Source organism: Palaemon carinicauda, chromosome 19 (assembly GCF_036898095.1).
Source record: "Palaemon carinicauda isolate YSFRI2023 chromosome 19, ASM3689809v2, whole genome shotgun sequence".
NCBI classification, from domain to species: domain Eukaryota; kingdom Metazoa; phylum Arthropoda; class Malacostraca; order Decapoda; family Palaemonidae; genus Palaemon; species Palaemon carinicauda.
In genome coordinates this window covers 9462629-9490567 of record NC_090743.1, presented here as the reverse complement: position 1 = coordinate 9490567, position 27939 = coordinate 9462629, and the positions used below count along the sequence as shown (strand labels likewise).

The window sequence follows — 27939 nt, the reverse complement described above, 5'->3', positions numbered from 1 at the left end:
TAGAAATTCTAGGGAAAATTTATGCTTATAACTGGACTTATTTACACAGGATTATTAATTAGATTTTCTGTCTCATTATGAGGCAATGGGACGCCATTTTAATGTCTGTATTCTCCATTTTATATCTATATAAATGGTGACGTATATCCCATATACCTTCCATCGAGAACCTCAACGGAAGTAGAAAACTAACCAGGGGTCATCTAAAATGTGTTTGTCGCCTCTGCCTTCAGGACCAGAAAGTGATTCGTGAAATCGAAGCTTCTTCGGGATGGCGTTGCGATGTCGCCTCTGCCTTCAGGACCAGAAAGTGATTCGTGAAATCGAAGCTTCTTCGGGATGGCGTTGCGATGTCGCCTCTGCCTTCAGGACCAGAAAGTGATTCGTGAAATCGAAGCTTCTTCGGGATGGCGTTGCGATGTCGCCTCTGCCTTCAGGACCAAATAAGCGATTCGTGGAATCGAAGCTTCTTCGGGATGGCGTTGCGATGTCGCCTCTGCCTTCAAGACCAGAAAGTGATTCGTGAAATCGAAGCTTCTTCGGGATGGCGTAGCGATGTCGCCTCTGCCTTCAGGACCAAAAAAAGTGATTCGTGAAATCGAAGCTTCTTCGGGATGGCGTTGCGATGTCGCCTCTGCCTTCAGGACCAAATAAGCGATTCGTGGAATCGAAGCTTCTTCGGGATGGCGTAGCGATGTCGCCTCTACCTTCAGGACCAAAAAAGTGATTCGTGAAATCGAAGCTTCTTCGGGATGGCGTTGCGATGTCGCAGAGATGTCGCCTCCGCCTTCAGGACCAAAAAAGTGATTCGTGAAATCGAAGCTTCTTCGGGATGGCGTAGCGATGTCGCCTCTGCCTTCAGGACCAAAAAAGCGATTCGTGGAATCAACTTCTTCAGGAAGGCGCAGCCATTCACTACTCAGTTAGAGAGTCGGGCGAAGGGGAGCCAGGGGGCGGCAATCTGAACAGCTTGGTCACGTTGACGTTGGGCGCCGTGGCGTTCGCAGGAGACGAGTACATCAACAAGGCGATGATTCCGATCACCAGGACGATGAAGGTGCCAATGGCCCAGTAGCAGCCCAAGGCGGTGCATCCCGGTTCCACGTTGTACAAGGGAGGGATCACTTGCTTCCTCCGGGGTGGGGGTGCCTCTTCGCCTTCCTCCCCTTCCTCGCCCTCTTCTCCTTCGACTCCTTCCTCTCGAGTCTCCTCATCGTCTTCGTCCCCCGCACAAGAGCCAGCTTCGAGGTCCCGGTCGATATCCTGCTGGTGGTTCAGGAGCTGCTGACGGTGGTTCTGCACGTTGTTGCAGGGGCTCTCTTCTTCCTTGCAGTCGTTCATCTGGAGGGGAAAAATAAATGATTAGTAATGATAATACTTTGAGGAACTTAATTATGACTTTCCCCTCTTCTTTTTGTTTTTGTTTGTATGATAGATGTACGAAGACGTGCTTGTTATGAGGTGATTTTTTTTTTTTTTTTTTTTTTTTCAGGTAGCTTGTTGAGGATCGTAGTTATTACAAAATGTGTATGTAAATAAGTTATGTTGGATGACATGCTTATGATGAAATATGTATTGTATATTTTTTTCTTTTTATGATCTTAATTTGATTTACTTATTTATTGTGTATGGGACATGTCGCAAGAAACATTTTTTGTAAAATATATTCGTTCTGCGTTACTTTGATTCTTGCACTCTATTTATTCGGGAAATTCTTATTTCCATAAACTGCCTTCCCGTATCGGTTTTAAAATGTTAGAAACTTCATTCCTGATTTCATTTTAATTTTACTCTCTTTTCTTACCTCTCTCTCTTTTAGTCGTGTATTAAGCAAGGACTCTCAGTGCTTGTACGTTACTATGATTATTCTAGATGTTCCGAAAAAAATGTATAATTTTTTTACTTCTCAGTTAGCGGGAAGGATTTTTTATTAGGAAAAAAATATCTTGTCAGGAATACATAACCGGTAGCCCAATGTTGTTGTTGCTGCTGCTTTTTTTTTTTTTTTTTTTTTTTTTTTTTTTTTTTTTTTTTTTTTTTTTTTTACGTCTCCAATTTTTCTATATAAAATAGTGTCTCATGATTCAGTTTCAGCAATAACCCTGAAGTCTTGGAATGATATAAATGAAAATATCCCCCTTTAGAAATTGATTTTTAAGATATTTTATATACACTGACTAAGAAATAAAAGGTCAGATTATACAATATTGTTAGCAATTATAGGATAATGCTAGTGTAAGTCAAATTAGAACTTTGAAGGTTGTTAAGCGAAATGGAATCCTTATGAAATTATTGTAGGTGATAAGACTCCACTATTGTGTAAAAAGTAAGTGAAAATTAGATATTTGTCTGCATATGAAAGTTTTGAAATATCTTTATGCGATTTGCAAAACACTTTTGTAGATTGGATATACAATTTTAATTCTGATAAATGTTAAATGGATGACTATCCATATGTATAGAAGATGTTCTTTTTTGACAATGAATGCATGGTATAGTGATGGCAATGAACTGTGAAGTGTAGCTATGGCTGGCTGGTAGAATATTTCCTAATGGAGGAGGATTTGTGCTGCTAAAGTGCGGAGTTGAATTCTGCCAGTGGCGAATTCAACAAAAAAAAAATTCAACAAAACTTCTTATACAGCAAAATCTTCCAAGAGCACACAGTTCCTAACTTACTGATGTATATTGGAAAAACTCTCCTCAACTGATGTATATTGGAAAACTCTCATCAAGACCTTTCCAATGAGTATCAAATTGTTATGGTTTAGGTGATTTTTAAAAGATGTTTGCCTTCTTCAAATTTTGACTAAGTTTCCAATGGCAGTGAAAGGGGTAAAGAATGTTGAATTATTTTCACTTGCGTAGGCCTGAGATTCTGCACTACTAATTTGATGTGGATTTAGTTTTGAAGTTTTGGCTTGTGTATAATTAACAAAATTTAATGACAATTAGTAGGAAGATTCGAAATAGAAATATAATTGGTTTTATGATTTTAGCAAATATTGTCGTATTTTGTTTTTGAAAAAGTGTGTGGAATGCACTACAAAAACGTGTAATAGGATCATAGATTTAAGCTTACTGTGATGTGGTCCTAGACTGCTAGGCATACTGTTTAACCAGTAAAAGAGAATTATCATTTAATAAGAAAAAAAATATAAAAACGATGCTGAGTAGAGGAGGAAATAGACTTCTATGTTTTATGTGGTTGTGTCTCTGACCGCACGCCGTTATGTTTTTCCCTTTAATTTGTGTTTTTGCGTACTTCCATTATCGTTATATCGAATCCTTTTGGAGATTTTTAAAAACTATTTGTGTTATGATGTTCATCTTTTTCCCTTACCGAATAAGTCTAGGAACTACAGTTCCCCGTTTCTTTCTTCTTCTTCTTTAGATTGCCCGGAGCGTCTCTCCGGACAGGGGCTTTTTGACGGTGCGTCTAGCCCCTAGGTGGTTGAGTTCTCCGTTTGTTTGTGTATGTGGCGTCAATGTTCCTTTCGCGTTACCTTGTCATTAAGGATTTCCGTCAGCTTAGGTTAAAAAGCTAACTATTATGCTTACATGCATATCGCCGGTTTCCCTGTCCGGTTGTCTGTACCTCAGTTTGTCTGTCATGCTTACCTTGTCTTCTCGACGTCTCCAACGGGTTTAATTTTAGTCAAACTCAGTAAAAAAAAGGTTAGACCTCCATACATAAATGATGACCAAGGGAGGTCATCAACCTGTTCGTCCGTCTGTGTTTGTATCTGTCATTCAACTCTTTTCATTACAACTTCGTATATGACGGGGGGGGGGGGGGGGTATTTCAGCCATTATACCAAGGGGAATTCATCAAGCATATATGTACTTTAAAGGAAGTCATGCATCTGTTATAGAAATACTGACAATTTCTTCTTGGACATTATACTTATTTTACATTTTTGATAATAGATTACCATTTATTTTTGTACGGATATCAGGACACAGTTTTTCCCATTAATTTTAGAATGCTGATATCACTTGTAACTGTCTATGAAATCTCATTATTCAAATGAAATAATGTTTTCCCATGATGATAAGAAAACAATGATTCAGTACAAAGATTTATAATTTTAATTTGTTTACGTTTTTAATGTTTTATTATGTTAAATTACCGTTTTGTCAAGTTTTTTTTTTTTTATTTCGTGTGCGGTTACCGCCAACAGTATATGTTACAATGCCTACAAAAGCCAGTAAAAAAAAAAAAGAAAAAAAAAGTTTATCCAGGGTCCCCTTCTGGATTGTATTGCTCTCTACCTTTTACTTGTAATCCGTTTCCTCAGTGTCCGACTTTGACTTTGTCCTGCCCAATCTTTCCTTTTTATTCAATAGCCAGGCTTTCTGGGGGGGGGGGGGGGGTAGCATAAGGGGGACGGCGTCAGGAGTTGGGATTTGGTAGTCTAATTCCTTGAGAATAATAACCTGATTCAGTAACTGAGTGTTCGTTCCGGGAAACCTTCGATTTATTGTTAGTTTTACCAACATGATGCAGTGTTATATTACATGAAATTTTTGCATTTTATAATATAATTTCTCTCTCTCTCTCTCTCTCTCTCTCTCTCTCTCTCTCTCTCTCTCTCTCTCTCTCTCTCTCTCTCTCTCTCTCGTGCACGTGCAAACATTACACATACTGTTTGATATCTAAAAATATTTGTATTGAATATCACCGATCTAATCACGATTCCCATGAACCATAATTGTTTATATTTCGGATCATCCTAAACAGAATATGTTGGTAAATATTTTTCTACCTTAAAGTTTTTCTTTTTTCTATTACATTTTTTTTTTCAGCAGCCAAGCTTGAATTTAATTATTATTACTACCTGTCATTTTGGGAGCAAAGTCATCTATAGTAAATTGCATCCCTTTTCCCTTTTTGTACTTGGCTGATACCTGGGGACAGATGAGATCAAGGGAAAAGTAACGAGGTGTAAAAGTATCGGGAAAGGGAAAGGAAAAAAAAAAAATTGGATGTACCTGAAGTGGAAAGATTGCGGTAGGCGTTTTCTTCTGATTTTCTTTCGACCGTCTAACCCCGCCCTGAGTCTCCCTGATTTCATTTACTGTTACTCAAAGAGCGAGTGGAAGCACTTGCACTTTATCAAAATTATAATAGATTTTTTTACCAATATTTTTTTTTATCAATTTTTTTCAGTTTGTTGTCTGCGTTTCCATTAGAAAAACTACATAGTGGTACTTTGGCAAAGCAAGCCTCCCGTATAAATGAATCACTTAGAAATGAGAGGTTTATGTAATTGCTAAACATATTTACCTCGTTACGAGAGAAAGTGAAAGGGGTTCCCGTTTAGTGCCTGTAATTATGAAGACAACTGTCGTCCACTTTGTAATATTTTCGTATGATTTGCTATCAAGCCTCATTAAATGATACGACGGTTGCAACGAGGCGCAGAGGGCCCTCGGGCCCACAACTAATACTGGAGGCATTTGATCTGACCATTACCCGCTGCTTTACCTGCGCCGTTCTTTTGCTCGTCCCTCCGAAATCGAGGAATTTCAATTAGGCCCATGGAACGTTCGTCTCTGCCCCTTCCTTCCCTTTAGGTCCGACTTGTCCGGGGGCATATGGCATACCGTCGGCCTGCTGACGGGTCGGTAAACATCTGGATCATGGAAATCTCTCTTCAATGGATTTCATAAAACTTTTGGGGTTTGGATTTGAGCTTACGGGAGATCCCTGTATTCCATGTGTAAGCTTTTGATTGAGGTCTTTCACATCCCCACAATGGTTTGTGGGTCAGTCCGTCAAACATCTGCCTCTCGCGAGGGATGTGTGAGACTTTTATCGTTTTGGGATAGAAATGGCTGTATGGAACTTGACAATTTGTGGAAACCTCCGATGTTTTAGGCTACTGATTTTCGGAATATTATTCATTAAGATTTGGCTGCTGTTGCTACCAATTTTCCGTGAATTTATCTTATTTTATTTAAATGTGATCTTTTGTAGGTAGTAGGTTGGCCAGGGAACCAACCACCCGTTGAGATATTACCGCTAGAGAGATATGGGGTCTTTTGACTGGCCGAACAGTACTACATTGGATCTCTCTCTCTGGTTACGATTCACTTTCCCTTTGCCTACACATACACCGAATAGCCTGGCCTATTCTTTGCAGATACTCCTCTGTCCTCATACACCTGACAACACTGAGATTACCAAACAATTTTTCACCCAAGGTGTTAACTTCTGTACTGTAATTGTTCAGTGGCTACTTTCCTCTTGGTAAGGGTAAAAGAGACTCTTTCGCTATGGTAAGCAGCTCTTCTAGAGGAAGGACACTCCAAAATCAAACCATTGTTCTCTATTCTTGGGTAGTGCCATAGCCTCTGAACCATGGTTTTCCACTGTCTTGGGTTAGAGTTCTCTTGCTTAAGGGTACACTCGGGCACACTTTTCCATCTAATTTCTCTCCCTCCTGTTTTCTTAACGTTTTTGTGGTTTATATAAGGTATATTTATTTTAATATTGTTACTGTTCTTAAAATCTTTTATTTTTCCTTGTTTCCTTTCCTCACTGGGATATTTTCCCTGTTGGGGCCCCTAGGCTTTTAGCATCTTTTTTATTTCTTTCTATTCCTTTGCAAAGCTAAATAGTTTGGATAATGTTTGACGTAGATTATACAAATTCTTAGTCCTTAAACCATTGATAAAACAAGATTTTATTTGGTGTTTTAGCAAGGATATTTTTTTAGAATATTTTTCCTACCTCTCGTGTGTATTTATTTGGGAATGTCCATTTTTCCTTAATTAGTTAGTCACTGCTTCTTATTCATATTCGTTATAATTACCTATCCTTTAATATGTTAAAATTCTCTAATTTCTGCATGCCATTCCGGGCAACCCATGTCTTGAGAATTTTAGATTTACATACCAGTCGTTACCTCGGTCAGTAAAGTTTTAAGGTTACAAATATTTTCCCTTGTCAGTTTACCACTTGGAAACTTGGTGAAGGATACCTGCTGAGTTTTAATGAATGTATGGTGTTGGTCCAAAGACTGGCAGATTGATATCTGTAAACAGGCTTCACAGTGACTTGTCATTTAAGCCAGTTATAGTTTGGAATGAAAGGAAAAGATAGAGATATTTATTAAACTTCCTCATTTCATGCATGATTTTATATCAATCATAATCATGAGGTTAGTTAGTAAGCTGAAGAAAACGGGTAAAAACAGCTATTATTTATATATTTAGAAATTTAACATCTTAAAGAAATTTAATCTAGTTTCATGCACAACATCTTCGAGAACTTGTGAGGGAAAGAAATTGTCCTTCTTAGGAAGGCATATTAAAAAAGACTACTATTGAGGCCTCCAAATATCGCATGGATTAATACAATGTTAAAGGAACTAAGCGGTCATTACAAATTGGCTGGAGGTATCCCTGCCATCCAAGATCTATACTGTAGATAAAACATTTGGCCAATCCTCAGGTAGCCAAGAACAGTCTCTCAAGGCTGTTTGTATTCCTGTACTATGGATAGCATTTAATATTTTTAGTTTATTCAGACCTGATAAGAGCCTGTCTTTAGCCCACACTCTTGCCAGTATAGAACAGAACTCTCAGAAAACCACAGGAATTCATATACTTACTCAGTCAGATATCAAACCAAATAATCCTTTGATATTCTACATATATTATTGGATCTGCCTGGGCACCCTGTATTTCACAAAATGTGCCTGTTTTGGCTATGTTTATCTGAAACTATCTGTTACTGTTCATCTTATTATTTTGTTGGTGATAAGGTAAATTTGCCAGTCAGTCACTATTTTCCACCTATGTGCTGTAGTTATATAGATCACCAACAATTATTCCGCATGATACATATTGAAAGTAATTTCTTACTGATATTAATAGACTAAAAATAGTAATATATTAAACGTTAATTTTGTGGGGTTTCTCAAATGAAAATGCTTCTTATATTACCTTTGTAGGTAGTAGGTTGGCCAGGGCACCAGCCACCCGTTGAGGTACTACCGCTAGAGAGTTATTGGGTCCTTTGACTAACCAGACAGTACTACATTGGATCCTTCTCTTTGGTTACGGCTCATTTTACCTTTACTTACACATACATCGAATAGTCTTGCCTATTCTTTACTTATTTTACTCTGTCCTCATACACCTGACAACAATGAAATTACCAAACAATTCTTCTTCGCTCAAGGGGTTAACTACTACAATGTAATTGTTCAGTGGCTCTACTTTCCTCTTGGGAAGGGTAGAAGAGACTCTTTAGCTATGGTAAGTAGCTCTTCTAGCAGAATGACACTCCAAAATCAAATAATTGTTCTTTGGTCTTCTATAGAGCCATAGCTTCTGTACCATGGCCTTTTACTGTCTTGGGGTACAGTTCTCTTGCTTGATGGTACACTAGGTCATACTATTCTATCTTATTTTCTTCAAGTTTTTTATAGTTTTTATATAAAGTATTTATTTTAATATTGTGACTGTTCTTAAAATATCTTGTATGTTAATTAATTTTCTTGTAGTTTCCTTATTTCCTTTCCTCAAAGGGCTATTTTCCGTCCTGAAGCCCTCGGGCTTATTAGCATTGTGCTTTCCCAACTAGGGTTGTAGCTTACCAAGTAATAATAATAATATTAATAATAATAATAGCATATGTCTGTAATTACATTCGACTTGAAAGTATAGGTTCCACATATCACACGGCAAACATTACAATTATTATAATGGTTTTGCTAAGTTAGTAGGTTATGGGGAGCTAAAGTGATTGGTGGGTTACTGTCACTAGTAAGCTCCCCTGAGAGAGAGAGAGAGAGAGAGAGAGAGAGAGAGAGAGAGAGGGAGAGAGAGAATGAATTATTATCAATAACCATACTGTAAATATTATTTCAGTTACTTCATGTATTTTATAATGTATGGTGTTCACACAAACGTACACACATTTCAAGCCTGACGACGTAACTTACAAATTTGGCACCTCATTAACATAGCGTAGACGGAAACATGACACCATCGTGTCTGAATGGCAGGGGCAAGGGACAGTGACATTGCCCTATCGAGCAGGACAATGGCCTAGAGACTGACCGTATACAGATATGATCAGCGCACAAGCCCCTTCTCCACCCAAACTAGGACCAAGGAGGGTCAGGCAATGACTGCTGATGACATATAGACTCCCCCAAACCCCCTATCCTTAGCCCACAAGGATAGGGAGGTTGCAGTGACCAAAGAAACTAACGTGTTTGAGTGGGATTCAAACCCCAGTCTGGTATTCACCAGTCAGGGACGTTACTGCATCGGTCATCACAACCCTAAAGAACAGATAAAATTCCATTTTCTTGTTGATCACAGGTGGTAAACATTGCACATTGTGTTTTGCCTTTCAAGAGACGCGCGTGATGCTGGTCTAATTAAGAGGGTGGAGATTTACTAGCGAAATGTGTTAAACTTGACTCCTACGGAAACTGGCCCGAATAATTTCTGGTCATAAATTATGTGTATTAAATCTAAATAATAGAAAAACATGTTAAGATATGAAGACCCTTGATGAGTAGACATTTAATTTTTTTCATTAAACCAGTTTTTCTTAGAAATATTAAACTTTAAAAAAACGAAAAATATTCAGAATCAGATAAACTGTTAGGTAATGTTTTCTGACCAAAACACAAATTGCTCTGTCTTAAAAACAGTATATTCACAAAACATATATTGCATAGTTAGAAAAGTGTCACACTCACAGCACAGGAAAATTGTTTCGTGAGGTTTGAACATTGAAAAAACCACGAGTCAATCTTGTCTGACCAATGTTAAAATTAATTCTGTCCTTCTATCCTTCTCGCTTGTTAATACCCATAGTGAGACAATTCGTTTTATTTGTTTCAGTTTATTAATTTCTGGTTTATTATTATTATTTTTTTGCCATTTTGTTACGTAGTCCCTAGCGGGGAGTTGTGGTAAAATTATGACTGTTTTAGCAGCGGCATCTACTTTTTCATTATCACCAGCTCCAACATGGGCTAGAATCCAGTATATTACCCCTTGAAAATTTAATTTGTTAAGGAGATACTTAATCTGCAAGACTAGTTCTTTCTTATGAGTATAACCTTTGAAAATTGGTGTAGCAATTCTTTAATTGGAATAAATGGCAAACTTGATATTCACCCTGTCTTCAATTATTTTAGCAATGTGTTTTGCCTGTAAAATCGCTGACAGTTCTGAAGTAAATACCGATGCTTCACTAGGTAATGGGGCCTGACTTGTTTTATCTAAGATTACTGCAGCTCAACCAGCACCCATTGAAGGTCTAGAGCCATCAGTGTGTATAGCATATTGAGGTCCTTTCCTTTGAATATATTTCAAGCTATATTGTTTTTGGTGACTTGGAGTATGGTTATGGTTATGGTATAGCAAGCCACATGGTGGCTGTAGAGCGATACAGTTCTTGTGTTGTCCTGTGCACCAAAGTCAGTCCGGGAAAGATGCAACCAAGGAAGTTACACGGGTCGGAGTCCGGAGCGGTTGCAGGTGGCTAGCCCTCGTGGTCGGTTCCCTGCTCGCCTGTAGTGTCCCTTTATTGACACAGACTGTACCCATCTCCGCATAAAGTCTCTGAGGTATGAAGCCTCTATTCGATAGATGAATGTGGATAGGGGAAATCGGTAGTTTTGATCCATAACTTCGGGACAACGATTGGCTCTAAGGGTAGGGCCAATCTGGTCTTTCTGGGAAGCAGGTGCAGGATGCCTTTGGGAGTGTGCAGGGCTGAGAGAGGCCTTAATGGTTGGGTCTCTCCGGCCGGTGAACCAAGCTCAGACCGAGCTGACCGGGATCCCTGTTATGGTACGGGGAAGGTTCTGCAAAGTATGATACCGTATATTACTCAGGCTGACAGCCTAGCGACCACCTCAGAACTGTGCGCAGACATGGGGAATCTGACCATTTAATTAAAATAAAGCCTTTAGATAGTTATGGCTGATAATGACGCAATGTGATTTCTGCCTAGTGTTCTGAATGTCAAATTGAAAAGATTTATGCAAGCACAAGTAATCGGTGTGAGTAACTATGATGCGTAGAAAAATTGGCTTTCTTAGATGGCATCCTCAGAGATGCTAAAAAGTGAAGAAACGGCGTATGTGTAACTTTTTACTGGCTTAATGATTGAGTTGTGCACTGAGAGAGGTACAGCTGTTATAATCTGAGTGAATGTAGGCGGAGCTGAAAGCCCTTATTCAAGAGTATACAGTTATTTGACCCTTAAAAGCTAGTGTAGTTTCAGTGGTGTACACGGGTGCAGAATCACTAGTATGCATGGTATGATGCGTGTGCAACCCGTAACTGAGATCGATGACCCAATACATTGCTTATATGTGAAAGCGTTATGAGAATCTCACCTTTATGTGCAGCATATGCAATATGCTCTTCAATATGGCATTTGCGGTTTTGGGGCACTACCCTTCATGTCTGAGGGCAACTGAAGAGAATGTTGGCAGTGTTCTTGGACCTGCAATGGCTACAGAAGCTGATGGATTGAATGAGGAATTGCATACTATAGAGGATGACAATGAAGTTCCTGTTCACAAACTACACCCCAACATCGATGGACTGCACACGGATACAATGACACCAAAAAATGCTGTAAATGTGGAGGCCTCATCAATGTATTCTGAAAACATGCATAGTATGTGGCCTAGCCTTCAAGTCCTTACCTTGTGATGAGACTGCATATGAGCCATGCAAACCTATCATGATACAACAGTAGCAACACGAATTTGAAATATGCTGGCTACAGTGAGGGTCAAATCCATGCTGTCACGAGGGTTGAAAACATCCTAACGGCAACGAGAGTTGTTGCCATGACTGCCATAAACAATGTGATTTTGGAGTCCCTGCCCAGAAAATTATTACTAAAGAACGAATGCAAAAAGTGCGACAGACATAGAGACATCAGAGCATCCTCCTGGCTCTCTGAAATCAGATGGCAGTTAAGAGAGAGGTGCACCAGTTAGTGCACTTTCTTAGCATGTCAACTTTGGTATTGGCATTGTGTTCAGTGACTGACCATAGTCAATTATCACTTGACTCCTCGGCAGTAGCAACGACTGCCAAGGGAACACCAAGCCAAGAGCAGCGAAAAACCCTATGCCAAGACATAGATAATATGAGAATAGAGGGAAGTATTGTATAGTCTCTTCCTCGTTCCTTCTGAAACCTCACCTCCAAAAGCTAGAAACAGATAGGAAATCGAGGCCTGATTCAACGCCACCGATTTAAATCTCAAAGCCGGAGCCTGGAGAGGCCAGCTCCTCATTGATGGTCCACATTGATTAGGGCGTGTCCGAGCCAGACGACGACGGGAACCCTCGTAATCCTGGAGACCGAAGGTGGCGAAGATATAGGGTTATTATGGATCTATCGAGTCAGTAAACAACTGACCTATTACAACACCAGATAGAAATACTGGGTAGCTCCAAGAGAATCCTGAAGATGTTGGAGGGGTTCTTAAGGAAAAGTTGACCTGGCTTGTTTAAGAAACCTTCCTCTAGAGGTCGAAGAACCAATCGGAGAAAAAGAATCAAGTACGAAATTCAGAGAGGACACCACCACATATAAGGAGAAAGAGAAAGTATGCTGGAACAGAGCATTTTTTGCTAAAAATCTGGAGGTCGCGAGTGATGTTTGGAGTGACGACACACCTATAGGGGAAACACCACTGCTGCTAGACATCTGTAATGAGTACCTCATTAGATTCGGTTTTCAGTCGCCACCTGATAGGGAGTCAGTAACTTCCCTACAGACTGGAATGTTTAAAATCATAGAGCAAACTCTAAGAAAGATATTCTAAAAGCAATGAAGAATGCAATGAGATCAGCATGTGGACCAATTCACCTGGACATGGATATGAGAGCCCTTAATCATCATGGTGGGGATGTGCTGATTAAAATATATAACCTGCGGATGTACCTTGGCTTGGTTTCTGAATGGACCAAGAAAAGTAGGACACCCATGTTACCCGAGAAGGAGCAAAGCGATCCAAATATAGAGCTCATGAGGCGGCTTTTCAGAGGTATCTGAGGTCTTCAACGAGACTTAAGAATGCCGACTGTATGTCGTACCATTGGATTGTGATTGAAGTAAGAGGAGGGGTCAGAAGAGCTACCAAAAGGCTAAAGAAGAATTCTGGGATTGGTGGCAGAGCAGTACATGTTCCATAGGACATTGCAATTACATGCCTAGTTATCATGATGAATTATATCTTGAAGGATGTATAAGTATGGAAGGACTTCTTTATCTCCATACCAAGTATAGCTGCCTGAAGGTAGCATAAGACAAACTTTGTGCGCCTAAGAAGTCGGATAGCGTTTCCGGGGGTTGGGTCGGTTTATTTACGTGTGGTCTATTTTTCTTTTTGCTCATAGCATTAAGTGTTTTTATCTTTATACCATATAAAAATGGTCGTTGCGTCAAATACAAAATGAAAGAATTTTGTACTACGCTTTTTAAATAGCATATATAATGTCGACGTAATGATCATATCTATTTTTTACTAACTTTTTAAAATGGTGTAATGCTTTTAAATGAAATCTAAATAATATCAATGTTAGGCTAATGTCAAAATAGTCATATGCCTCATTATGTAATAAGTGACGTGCACGAAAGAATTAACGAGATTCCCACTGTCCTACCTACTCTCTAGCAAACCCACAGGAATGGGAATGGGCCTGCATACAGCAGAGGGGAAAAAACCCTGTTGAGCTTGATTCTACCCTGATATTGTAGAGAGACATCAGAGGTGTAGCATAGGTGAGAGGATTTGGCACTCATGCCCTGGCCAACAGTGAAGTACCACTACTCTGATCGTTTCTTTACTTTGTTGAGTGGAATTGGAGCCTGGCTCCCAAGGTGGGTCAGTGTCTCTGAGATTCTAGCTGCATTGAACAAGAAGAGAGTTTATTCTTGTTTTCTTTATGATCCAAGGTGAAGGAAAAAGAGATGGTTGAATAAGGTTCATTCTGATGTTTGTTGAATGTAGTAGCCTATTAGTTCTAATTTTGAATAGCAGTTCAAGATTATTTATAGATACATGACTTTAGTTCAAGAGCTTCTTTCTTGGAGAATCGGTGAATAGGATCTTCAGTGATGCACTTCACATTGTTAAAAAATCTCAATGTAAGGTGAAGGATGGTTCAACACTTTTACATAATACTGAGATGTTTGGGGAGGTCTAAAGACTTCAAGGTAGCTTCAGATCGGGATCTATGTATGGGGCCTACCATAATGTATTCCTGCTAAGACTAATTGGTAATTGATCATCAGTAAGGTTGATCTCGTTGCACCCCATATTGTATGAGACAACTTAATCATAAGGTTGAGAGCATTATTACATTTAGATTTGATATGAGATATAAGTGCTTTCCAATTGAGGTGGGCATGTAATATCAGCTCCAAATAATTAACCATATCTTGGAGTTGAATATGAACATCACACCCAATGTGAGATTTATTTCTTGGTTTTGCTTTCATCTACTATTCTTATGAAACTAGTTTTTTTTCTGCAGAAAGTCTGAAACAAACAGATGCAGTCCAAACTTGTATTTTTTAAGTGGTGTTATTTAGAATTCTTTGTTGGGGGACGAAGATTATTTGAAGAGTAGTATATAGCAAAGTAGTCCACATGCAGGCTACTTTGTACTCCCTGCAGCATATGAGCAACTATGTCATTAATTGCCAATGCAAAAAGTCCCACTTGAAACACTTTGTGGAACACCACAGTCAAGGCTATATCAGAATACTGTAAATATTATCTATACGAGTTTGGAGTGTTCCAAAGATTTCTAATGAAAATAGGATGGTTTCATCTAAAACTATTATGATGTAAGGAATTTACTGTAGTATTAAATGCCTTTGGAATGTTAAAGAAAATGAATACTGCGATTTACTTTCGTTCAAAACCTCTTTATATATAATTTTCCATGTGTGAGAGTCCAAGGGTGGATCTCTCGATTTGGGAGCCAATATATGAAACTGGTAAAATACTATCACGACATAATCATAAATTCAATGAATGATTTACCATTTTTCCAGTAATTTGAAAACACAACTGGTTAATGAAATTACTTTAGATGTTTATTTCAAAGAAGTTGAATAGGCAAAGTATCTTGAAATAAAGTTATAATGCTATACTTTTTCTTAGGTTTTGTTATGTAGAGTAGGACAACAGACATTTCTGTTGGAAAGAAATACTGCAATGATTTATTGTTTTTTTAAAGTTAGATAATTATGTAAAATATGAATAATTGATTCACGTTCCTCCCATTTCACTCCTACCCTTGAAAATATATTTGTTCTTGGCTGGAACCACTAGGGAGGTTACCTGCTTTTCTTGAGTTTTGTAAGAAACCCCAGTCAAATTAAATATTTCTCTGATACTTATATAACTGTTTCCTTTGTGAGACTAGTGGTTGCCAACTGTGTCTTTGGAAAGGTAGAAGCTTTTGAATAGATTTAATAGGATTGGGAACTACAAGTGAGATTCCCATTTCTAAAATGGCGGAAGGGTTGGAGGATACAATTCCTAATATCCTAAAATTTAATATGCTATTCGTCTGCTGCTCAAACAGTTCTCCCTTTAGTAAGCTTCACATCTTTTGCTTCAAGACAGGGACCTCAGGCCGAATTTATGATTAGTCCAAGGATGATATAACTTTTTCCTTTATGAGACTCATTAGGCTGCCAGTTCTGACTCTGGTGAGGTGAATTCATAAGCAAGATTTTGGGACCAGTTTTCCTCTGTTCTATGATGTTAAGGGTTTTAAAGGTAATTATTCAGGTGTTTTTTATGAATATCTCATATCCAATTATCAAGTATTAATTCCTTTATGCTAAGACAGCTCTTCCTTCAAAAGGGTTTTTTAGCTCGTTCTCCAAAACAGAAACCTCAAGCCGGGTGTTTGCTCTGAGGATAACATGACTACTTTTCTGATGAGACTGGTGGATGCTGGAGCTACCTCTGAAGAGTTTAAAGTTGTAATAAAATCATTTGCAGCTGAGCATTTTCTCCAAGACAGAAACCTCAAAGCAAAATTAGTGTCTGCTCTGAAGATGAAATAACTGCTTCTCTTATGAGGCTGGTGGCTGCTGAATCTGCCTCAGAAGAGGTGAAAGTGAAAAGACCACCATTTACTGTTGCTGCCTCTTAAGATGTAAAAGTTCCTAGAGATGTTGGTAGTAGATCGACATTTATTCAACCAGCCTCAGGGAAGACATTAGCATCAATAATGTGTTTCTAATGTAATGATACCTGGTTATGGAAGAAGCATAGTTTTCAGATGCACTAATTTCCATCTCCTGGTCTTTTGAGAAATATTTTATTTGTTCTTATTTCATTTGTTAGATGTATTTTTGTAATTGCGTTAGAAACACTCAAATGTGATACTTTATCTTTCCTAGAACCTTTTATTTCTAGATCTTTGTTTAGACAGCATCTATAACGTTTAAAACGCTTTGGGAAGACTAAAATTACTGCCAGATCATTGCTCAGACATCGTCTATATTTTTCTTACTTCCTTGAATGTGGCTTTTCCTGTCCCTCGTTTGAATTTCCAGCTCAAACAAGTAAATGTACACCTGCAACACAACAGAAACCTCTGGTTGTTTTTACTAGGGAAGACAAATAAGAGGCCATCATCCCAATTTACACACACAACAGGCATAACTTGAACTTACTTGATGTAAAATTATGACTAAAATTTGTAGAAGAGACGCATCTTGTATATTTTGGGATATGTCTATTCTTCATATATGAATTCCAGAGGTTGTAGTGGGCTCAATATCGAAATGGGCTCAAGTTGTCTTAGCATTCTATCAGCATTATTTACTGTTCCAGTTTTCCATTAGAGGTACTCCTCATAATAGCTCATTAGGTAAGCAACAAGAATAAAAATTTTGGAACAGTTCGGGGTAAAATGCATTGTAGGCTTAACTGAAATTTTACTAGGAGTTGCCAAGTATGGCAGTTTTGTAATTCGTTTGGGAATCCAAGTTTCATCAGCAATTTGTTTCAATTCTGAGAGTAGATTTGTGGTTCTGTCATATCGCGTAGTGCGTTATTACATTTCAATGGTATGTTATTGTAGGAATAGCATCCAAACACCTTTAGGGTATTTTATATTTATTCTTCTCTTTATGAAAATAATATTGTTCTCCAATGTGATGAAAATTGAGTAAGAGGGGAGAGCTCTTTGGTTCTGTGATGTAAAGAACTATATGGTGCTTGTGCCTGGGGCAATGGGAGAAAAGAGAAATTACCCTACCTAAAATGAACACTAATTGAATTATATTGACTTGCTAGGACTTACACAGTTGATAGAATCTAACATCCTCAGTTTCTTCATGTTAGCAGGCTAACTGGAAGGGTAAGGATAAAAGAACAAAAAAGAATAAAAATATGTAGCAGACGCAACGGTGATGACTCAGTGGTGTAGAATTAAAGTATTTTTTGTGGTTGCTTGTCGTCTTAGATTTCTTGTTGTCTTACCCCAAATAACAGCCAACTAAAGAAATCCACCGCTTGATCTTTGAAATAATAGTTTTTATCAAAGCATTAATATGACGTGATAACAATACTTCTCTGGTTCAAACATTATCGTAATGTTTACACTCTCACTACAATTCCCACTATTGTTCTCAAATACGAATTGCTTTACCTCCGTAGGGTTACTAAATTCTTCTAGGTGTTACTGAAACTTTGGTCATTGGGCCCTATTTGAATTTAGAGATATATTTCATGACAGTATACTCGCAAAAATCATTAGATACGAAGGGTAGCGTTTTAGTTACAACTACTATCTTTTCATTGGACAATCGTGTAGTTTATAGTATAAACTTTGTATCTTGGGTTTTGAATACCTCATTTGCTGTTTTTTATGTTACTGTTAGTGGGAAGTTTTAAGTGAGTTTTTTTAAATAGGTATTGTTCATGAACCTTTGGTGACTTGTTGATTTATAAAACTAGATAGTACAGTTTGTACGTGATGCTACTCCCAATCCTGTTATCAGCTTCCTAACATAAAGTGGCTGTAATCCTGAGCACATATCTGGAAAGGATGTTGTGGCCAGTAGAGTATTTAGTTGAACTTGAATGAAGACTGGAAAATAACTGATAAGCTAATTTTGCATTGCCTTACTGTTGAACATTTCCTTTTACTTCTTGGTGTTATTTCCAATTCAATGCTTTTTTTTTACCACGTCACTTCAAAAGTGTTACCATATTTTCCTTAAAAACTGGCTATTATTTTCAAGTCTTCCAATATCTTTATGATTCTTAGCGATTTTAAAATACGTTACTCATTTCTGGATGTATAGTCTTCTATTATCTTTATTTGGGGTCATGATTGCTTTGTAGTAATTGTTTATTTTTTTCCAACAATAGTAACTAGGATTAAATCCTAATTAAAATCGTCGTCAGGCGCCTTCTTAGTGAAAGGAGGCCTTGACAAAGTTTCAGGACTTCTGCCTTGACGAAGTTTCAGGACTTCAATTTGGAATTTCTCACTATGCCAAGTTTTTGTATACCTAGTTACTACTTCAACTGCTTTCTTATTTTATGAGCTGTCTCCCTCCTTACTGCCCAACCTCTCTTACTCTGTCTTTCCACTGTCTTGAATATTGAGATGGGATAACACTGTGGGGATAGGAGTTCGTTTTAAAAGTACAAGCTTTATTGGTATCGTTAACCGCCCAATAGTGTTGGGATCCGAACTGCCTCAATATACTTGTTGTATTTGTACTTTGTGGGAGGAATTATCCTTCAGAAGTGGATTCGAGGGGTGGGGCAATTTTTAGGGATAGAAATCTCAGCATTCTGTCTGGTTTGCCAACCAAAATGATTAGAGTGAGAATGATTGTATTCATGCAGTGATTTCAGTTTCTTCAAGTGGGTTTGGCCTGCAATTGAACCACCCTAATCATATTGGCACCACCTCTTTGGTCTAGGGTAGGGAGTGGACATTTGGGAGTTAACTTTTAATGGTGTCATTGGCGAGGAGTGAAATTCATGAGGTGTCATTTTAAGATTTTCAGATTTTGAACTCCAGCAAATATAAATAAAACTGATGACGACATTAGTAACCCTTGACAGAGATGATAACCTGTGGTACTAAAGGGGACAGTTATCAATTATTTAGCAACAAAATAATGCAATGAAGAATTTACATCCCGTAAAGGCACGAGAGCAAAGTTTCATGAAATGAAGCAGTTGGCAAAGATTATGATAGTGATCTTACATCAAATAATTTGACCAACAGAGACAGAATTAGTAAGGGGATATTGAATTTGGCTACTATGAAAAAAGGGGAAAATCTCCATTTTACACACATTACATTGAAAATTAATTATGAGATATTGTAAAAAGACATTGGAATAATATGAAAAAAAAATAGTTGAGATTTTAATGAATTTTGAACATTAAAGGAAAACTGGGAGTCTTGAATTTTGTCTGATGATCACGAGGAAGGTTTCCAAGGAAACTGTGATATCATGAATGTTCAAATGGAAAATATACTGTAGATACTAAGGGTTTTCTATGGAAATCAGTGCCAAATAGCCAAGACATATAATGGCCTTCTGACTAGATATAGAAGACAAAATAACTTGTCATTAAACCAGAGAGAAAAGCTGAACCACCCGTGTTGTTTACTGTGATCAACAGAGCTTACAGTTTTTTTTTTTTTTTTTTAAACTGAATCAGTAGGCTCTAGGGACATCTCTTGCTTTGGTAGATATTGTGTGCTTTTTCATGCCAAGTTAAATACCCAATCCATCATGCTTTGTAATTTTAAAACATTTAAATAATGAAATGATGGTATATATTAAACCCCATCTATCTTTCAGGTATGGGAGAGGAGGTGTCTTCAATTGAGGAGGAAATAGCAGGTCTGTGTAAAGTGGAATTGTGGAAAGTTCACACAGTCTGTCAAAGGTATGGTTTTCTAATTCTATTTTACTGAGGGATCCAAATGCAATGCTGGCGTTTTATTTGAAGTATTTAATAGTGAATCTTTTATAGAGGCTGTTTTCCTCTTACAAGTTAAATTTCCTCAACAGAGCAGTAAGGTATTTAAACAGCTATTAAGGAAATAGTCATTCTGGAAGAAGGCAACTTGACCATCCTCTATGATTCAAAAAATGTTTTGCAAGCACTTATTGCTTCTAACTCAACCAACCATGTAGCTTTAAAATTCCTCCAGAGACTTCTTCTTCTTCTTCTTCTTCTTCTTTTTATATATATAGGAAAAAATGGTTGTAAGTAAACTTTTGTTGGGCTTCAACTCAAATAAGAGATACTTGCAATGAAGAGGTAGATAGCCTAGCAAAACAAGCTGCAGTTGACCTACTTTCAGGGAGATTATACTTTAGTGCAGGGATTTCAAGCCACAAATCGAGGCCTCAGTTCGAGACATGGGACAAGAACATTTGTATTTGGTTGATAATGCAAATTGTAAGAGATAGGTGTTATATTTCCTTGTAAGTTTGCAAATATGCACAGTAGATGGTAAAAGGGGTGCTGTTCTGTTTACTTATTGAATGCGCTTGGCTAATTCATAAATAATTTATAGTAAGTGATCCCTAGCCATTTTCTGACGACTGTTTGGTTCCCTTGACACTGAAGCTCGTGGTGAGAATGGCGAATACATCCTTTTCAGGACTCAGAAGATGTGATATATGATCCCAGAGGTCTTTTTTGATTTATTTATAGGCCTGTCTTCTACCAAAGATATGATAATACACATTGCTTCATTTTGGAGTTTGTAGATTCATATAATTTGGAGTCATTGTTTTTTTTATTAATGTTATCAGCGTCAATGACTTTTAATGTCACGATGTCAGATAACTTTAAATTAATCATTGAGTTGTCTTCATGTTTGTTGTGTCAGCCCTATTTCAACAGAGAACTTCCTTTAACACCCTTTATGTCTGTAAACAAGGACTAGTACATGTCATCAGTTTTTGGAGCCACAGTATTCTTGTCACTGTTAAACTATGACATGATCTTCCTTGATATATAACTTCCTTAAATTTCCTGGATATAGAATTTCCTTAAATTCCTTTAAGTCAACTACTTAATTCTTCAAAGTTTTTTTTTTTCTTTCTTTCAAGTAACTCATTGAACGATATGGGCTGAAAAACATTTATTAGTTCATTTTAGTGACTGAATTGGCCATGTTTATGCTGAAAAGAATCGGAAATGATAGAAATATAGTTCTTATTGCATTGAAATATAAGTTAAACAATGTCACAAAAATATTGCAGTTTAGTGAAAGAATTGATATTTTTGTATATACTACTTTTATATCAATTTTGTTGATGACATAAAAAATGAGCATTGTACTCCTTCAGATGTAACAGTGAAAATGTGATTAATATTGTCTGTGTGCACTAAGTTGCTTATAACTATGCCATACATTAGAAAAACTTTGACCTCCTAGATATTATTGTTATTATTATTATTATTATTATTATTAGCTAAGCTACAACCGTAGTTGGAAAAGCAAGATGCTATAAGCTCAGTGAGGATAGGAAATGAGGAAATAAATAAAGGATATAAGAAGTAAGGAAAATTAAAATAAAATATTTTAAAAACAATAACAACATTAAAACAGATATTTGATTTATAAAATATAAAAGGACGATTGCAAGCATGTTCAATATAAAAATATTTGCTGCTAGTTTGAACTTTTGAAGTTCTACTGATTCAACTACCCCATTAGGAAGATCATACCACAACTTGGTCACAGCTGAAATAAAACTTCTAGAGTACTGTGTAGTTTTGAGCCTCATGATGGTGAAGGCTTCACTATTAGAATTAACTGCATACCTAGTATTACGTACAGGATGGAACTGTCCGGGAAGATGTGAATGTAAAGGATGGTCAGAATTATAAAAAAATCTTATGAAACATGCATAATGAACTAAATGAACGATGGTACCATAGATTAGTATCTAGCTCAGGAATAAGAAGTTTAATAGACCGTAAGTTCCTGTCCAACAAATTAAGATGAGAATCGGCAGCTGAAGACCACACAGGACTACAATACTCGAAACAAGGTAAAATGAAAGAATTAAAACACTTCAGAATAGATTGATCACCAAAAATCTTGAAAGACTTTCTCATTAAGTCAATTTTTTGTGCAATTGAAGAAGACACAGACCTAATGTGTTTCTCAAAAGTAAATGTGCAGTCGAGAATCACATCTGAAATTTTAAAAGAGTCATACAAAGTTAAAGAAACATTATCAATGCTGAGATCTGGATGATGAGGAGCCATGGTCCTTGACCTACTTACAATCATACTTTGAGTTTTGTTAAGATTCAACTTCATACCCCATAATTTGCACCATGCACTAATTTTAGCTAAATCTCTATTAAGGGATTCACCAACCCCAGATCTACATTCAGGGGATGGAATTGATGCAAAGAGAGCAGTATCATCTGCATATGCAACAAGCTTGTTCTCTAGACCAAACCACATGTCATGTGTATATAGTATGAAAAGTAATGGGCCAAGAACACTACCCTGAGGAACACCAGGTATCACATTCCTATACTCACTATGGTGCCCATCAACAACAATTCTTTATGATCTATTACTTAAAAATTCAATAATGATGCTAAGAAACGACCCACCCATTCCCAACTGTTTGAGTTTGTAAACAAGGGCCTCATGATTAACATGGTCAAAGCCAGCACAAAAATCAAGGCCAATCCTACGAACTTCCTGACCACAATCAAGGGATTTCTGTACAGCATTGGAGATTGTAATTAGGGCATCACATGCTTCAAGGCCTTTACGAAAACCAAATTGCAAACTAGGGAACAGATGATTACCTCCAGCAAACCTATCAAGACGTTTTGCCAAAAGACGTTCAAAAACTTTAGATAATATGGGAGTTATGGAAATTGGGCGGTAATCAGTTGGACTTGAGCTACCACAAACATTTACATAGTGGAGTAACATTACCAATTCTCCAACAAGTGCTAAAAGCTCCTCTTCTTGCTGACTTGCGAAAAATAACAGATAACTTTGGAGCCAAGAAATCTTCAGTCTTTATAAAAAAACAAAGGAAAAATACCATTTGGATCTACACCTCCATAAGCATCAAGGTCCATCAAGAGAGCTTTAATTTCACGAGATAGAAAAGCTAAACTAGTCAGTTTAGCCTCAGGAAAACAGTAATGAGAAAGTTCGAGTTTCTCATTACTCTGCTTGCTGTCATACACATCTTCCAAAAGGGTTGCCTTTTCCTTTGGACAGTGAGTGACAGACCTATCTGGTTTAAGTAAAGGAGGAACTGTTGCATGTACACCAAAGTGTGTTGATTTAAAGGTAGTTCACCACTTATGCTCCTGGGTTGTACCAGAAAGGGTTTCTTTTATGATTAAATTGTATTCCTTTTCAGTTGAAGCATAAACTCTCTGAGCTAAAGCTCTAAGCTGAGTATAGTTATTCCAGGTCAAATCTGATCTGTTACCCTTCCAAAGATGATAGGCCTCCTGCTTCTCCAAATAAGCACGTCTATAATCATCATTGAACCATGGTTTGTCATTCACTCGGTACCTTAGTATACGAGAAGGGATACACGTATCAATTATGCTGACTAGATTCTCATTCAAAGGGACTACAGGATCAACACTATGATACAATTGTGACCAATTCAAGCTCTAAAGACCATGCAAAATCCCATTCCAGTCTGCTTGAGATTTCACATAAATCTTACATGAGTAAGATACATTAGGGACAGGCTGCTCAGTCTTCACTACTAATGAAATCAAGGCATGATCAAATGTCCCAACTGGAAAACCAACCTTACTTGTTATAATGCCAGGGTAGTCGGTGTATATGAGGTCCAAGCAGTTACCAGACCTGTGAGTAGCTTCACTTATGATTTGCTCACAGCAAATACATGAGTGATCCATGTCGAATAAGTAACATTTATTCCAGTGGACTCAATAGGGCTTCTGTCCAATCCCCACCCCTCTGGTGTAACTCATGAAAGGAGAATCTCTTGACCAATTCAATATTTCCATAACACTAAGTTTAACATCCATGCAGGGACATTTATATCAGACTTTTGTGCGTTTATTTCTATTATTATAGATCACTAAGTAGTGTTTAATTTTCTAATTGGAAATAATATTATCATTTGTCAAATAGAAGGGACATAATTTTGTCCATACATATTTTATGTTGGGATGTCAGAATAAAAAAGGTATACAATAACACAGCTTTGTTAAAATACAAAATTAGGTTCTTTTGTATTGCAACTACCTGTAGGTCGCCAATTGCAAGGTACATAACCTATAAGCCTCCCATACTAAGGTGCAGTTCAGCTGTCCTGTGAAAGACTCTTCCATGAAATGTTGAGGGACCATCTCTCAAAATAACGACTGCTAGAAGAGGCTTCTCGAAATATGTTATGGCAGGAGGCATAGTAACCTTAAGTTTTATGCAATTTTAATTAGTTTTGCCATAAAAGGCATTGTAACCATTTAGATGGGGACTGTAATCCCTTTTGCAACAACTAGTGCCCTAAATCCTGTTTGGCATGCTCTCCAAAAGCTTTTGTGCAATAGATGTTGATCTGAAAGAAGGATAGTAGCAACTAAGAGGAATGTTGCGAACACACACTGACTAGTAATGGTTAGTGGAACTATTTTTATTCAGTATTTAAATAATTTTACCTTGGCTTTGCTAGAGCTTTCTCTAATGTAGTGAATTTGTAAATTTCGAGTTTTCATGTTTGAGTTTTGATATTGAATTCAAAACAATTAAATTTGAGAACTAAGGCTTTTTTGAGTTTTGATGTGTCTATAGTCTAATTCAAAGGTTAGCAAGTAAAAAGAGGACTAAGAGCTCTCTTTCTCTCACTCTCATACATTTCACTTACGAATTACTGGGAAACTATAAAGAAACCACTTACTGGATAAGGACAACATGGTTTCTTGTCGTTAAAAGCTTCATCCCTTTCAAACACATGATATTCTCTTTGTTTGTCATTATCACCTAATAGAATTCTATTTTGTCGAAGCTCACTTTACAATTTAAGACTTTTAGACTAATATCATATGAATGTTGGTCATTTTGAATGATTATGATAACAACAATTACTGTAAGTTGAACCATAAGCATCATATCACTTTGGAAAATTATACAGTTGTTGGTAAGAAGTACAACCGACTTCATGATATCAAAGTACTTGAATAGACCATAAAAGGCTTTTTAAATTGAAATTAGTCTTATTTTTAAATTGGGTGGGCCATCCATTTCCTGAACTCATAGTTGGCTTCTTTAGTCCCCAGCTGCTTGCTATAATAAAGCTTGTATATTTCACATGAGATCGTAGAAACGTTTTAACTAACTATTATCGAATTTTAGAGATTAATATACTTGTCCATGTGTCAGAGAATAAGAATTGTGACTATCTTCTGTGAGAAGTACTGTCTCATTGCCTATATACAACTCCAGCTGTGATACCTTGATAAGTTCTCAGCCTTGCTTCACGATTTTCTATGGGAGATTGTAAAATATCTTGAATTTGTGGTTATAACCTATATTTTTAAATCAAATGGCCTTATCCTCTGTTAAAACTGTTTTGGTTTAACCCTTGTTTACCTGTTTTCATTCTGTTGAGAGGTGGCAGACAAATCTGTCATACCAAGCTTATGTTTTTCTGTTGCTATGCTCGCCTCATGTAATTTTGCTAGAAAACATTGTACCGATACTGGTAAGGAAGGATTTTTTTTTCTGCGGCCATGCGGGTGTTTAAAATCTTGATCAAATCATATTCTTGATATAATAATGAGGATGTCCCCTTCTTTATATCTTAAATCCGAAATCATTATTTTCTTGACATTTATAGGACAATCTTGGTTATTTTTTTATTTACCTTTTCCAGTGCCATGCTCTCTGCTGAATTTTCTCCTTAAGAATATCCTTGTTTACTGACTGGAATATATTCCAGCTCACTTACTTGAACAATCCATGGACATCTGTTCTCTGTAGTAATTTTCAATTAACTAATAATTCATGGGATAGTCTAAATTCTCTATAATTTTCTCATTTAATATATCAAAAATCTTGACTTGTCCTTTATTATGTGGTACTTGAATTAAACATGTTTTATTGCTGAGGTATTCAACAATGAGGTATAACAAACATACGCTACTGGGGTCAAGGCGACATCAGGCAGGGCAGTCTGTCGGGAGTACGATCCAATCCCAAAGCCAAAGCAAAGTCCTTCAAGAAGAAGGCAACCGTGTTACCCCATATAAATGGGAAAAAAGCACGCTAATAGAAGAAGTATTCAACAATGTGGTATAAGAATTTACCAGTCAAACCTTTTGCTTTGACTGGTTGTTGTGGCCTGATTGGTAACATCTCTGCCTGGTGTTTGCCAGACGGGGGTTCGAGTCCCACTCAGATTCGTTAGTGCCTTTACTATCTGCAACCTTACCATCTTGTGAGCTAAGGTTTGCGTCTATCTGCTGAGACATCAACAGCCATTGCCTGGGCCTCCCTGTTCCTAGCTTGGGTGGAGAGGGGGCTTGGGCGCTGATCATATGTATATATGATCAGTCTCTAGGGCATTGTCCTGCTTGATAGGGCAATGTCACTGTCCCATGCCTCTGCTATTCATGAGTGACATTTAAACCCTTTAAACTACATCCAAACGTAAATTTAACTTTTTATATTATTACTGTGTAAGTTTTCGATAAAGTCTGAAAGTTAGGTTCTGTCAGAATATGGTGTTGTTCATCAGGGTTTTGTTTTAAAGCGTACATTTTCATCTTCTTTACCATGCTTTTGTCAATGATTCAATCCAGCAAATTCTATAATATACCTTACAATCTTTTATTACTCCCACTAGAACTACTCTACATTATCTGCCAATTCTATATATCGAGTATGTCTGAAGGGAGATCATATAACCTTGTAAAATTTAATGCCTCCAAGATGTAGCTACTGTTTCTTTGCTCAGTTTGTATTCTTGTTCTTGATTCTAAATTTTCGATTTTTTATTGACAAAATGGAACTCAGCTTTTGTTTTCTTAATGTTTTAGATATTTCCATTGCTATAGACTTCTTTAATATTTCACATGCTTTGGATTGGTTAAAGTAATTCTACAAAAATCAAGTATTTATTTCCGTTGTTTCAAGTGCCCATCGATATTTTTTACTCAAGCTTTATTATGTCATTGTTTGTCCCAGTTTGGAGTATTGGTATCCTGATAGAGTGTGCTTCGTCCTGCGGTTTTTTTTTTTATGTGACCGGTTCAAACACAGTTGCTCTAAGTGAAGACTGTGGGTTTATCTCTCCTGCAATGTTATTGATGAGTATTTTTTTTTCATATGCAGGTAGTATTTCAGTCTTTGATAAAACAATTTGAAGAAAAAATTCTCAGATCGGCAAAACTTCCCTTACTTATCAGTGGTTCGAATTTGTCATCTTTGAATTCTATCTCCTTGTATTTTACTAGTGCTCTGTAACTTATGTCCTTTTAATTTGTCGGGCTAATACATCATTTGATATTAAGCTCCACATTTCTCTTTTTTTCATGACGTCTCACTTATCAGGTTTTCCAGTGCATGGGTTGATTTTTAATTTAGTTGAGAGATCCAATAGTACACTTTGATAATGTTTAGAAAAGGTAAAATCATTGGTCTTATTGTTAAAATCTCCTTAATATATTACAATTATTAAAGTTTTATATTGATATAATCCATCTCTCTTTACAACATTACTTTCTTATTTGAAGTTTTTCTTATTTTGTTTCCCCGAGCAGATTGAATAACAAACCGTATGTTTTACCAATGATTCCACCCTAATTTTTATTTACATAAATCCCCTTTGTGATGTGATCTTGCTTTCTTAATGTAGGTGTTATCTCACT

At 37.1% G+C, this 27939-nt stretch overlaps 1 protein-coding gene across 2 annotated transcripts in view; it reads right to left on the bottom strand.

Annotated features, from left to right (window-relative positions):
- Window positions 1-771: 771 nt before the first annotated feature.
- LOC137658435 (uncharacterized) overlaps window positions 772-27939 on the bottom strand; it is a 92980-nt gene continuing 65812 nt past the window's right edge. For both annotated transcript variants that reach the window (XM_068393149.1, XM_068393150.1), the window contains exon 3: window positions 772-1341. In XM_068393149.1, coding sequence (XP_068249250.1) covers window positions 916-1341 — 426 coding nt within the window. In that variant the 3' untranslated portion in view covers window positions 772-915. The remainder of the gene's footprint in view (window positions 1342-27939) is intronic.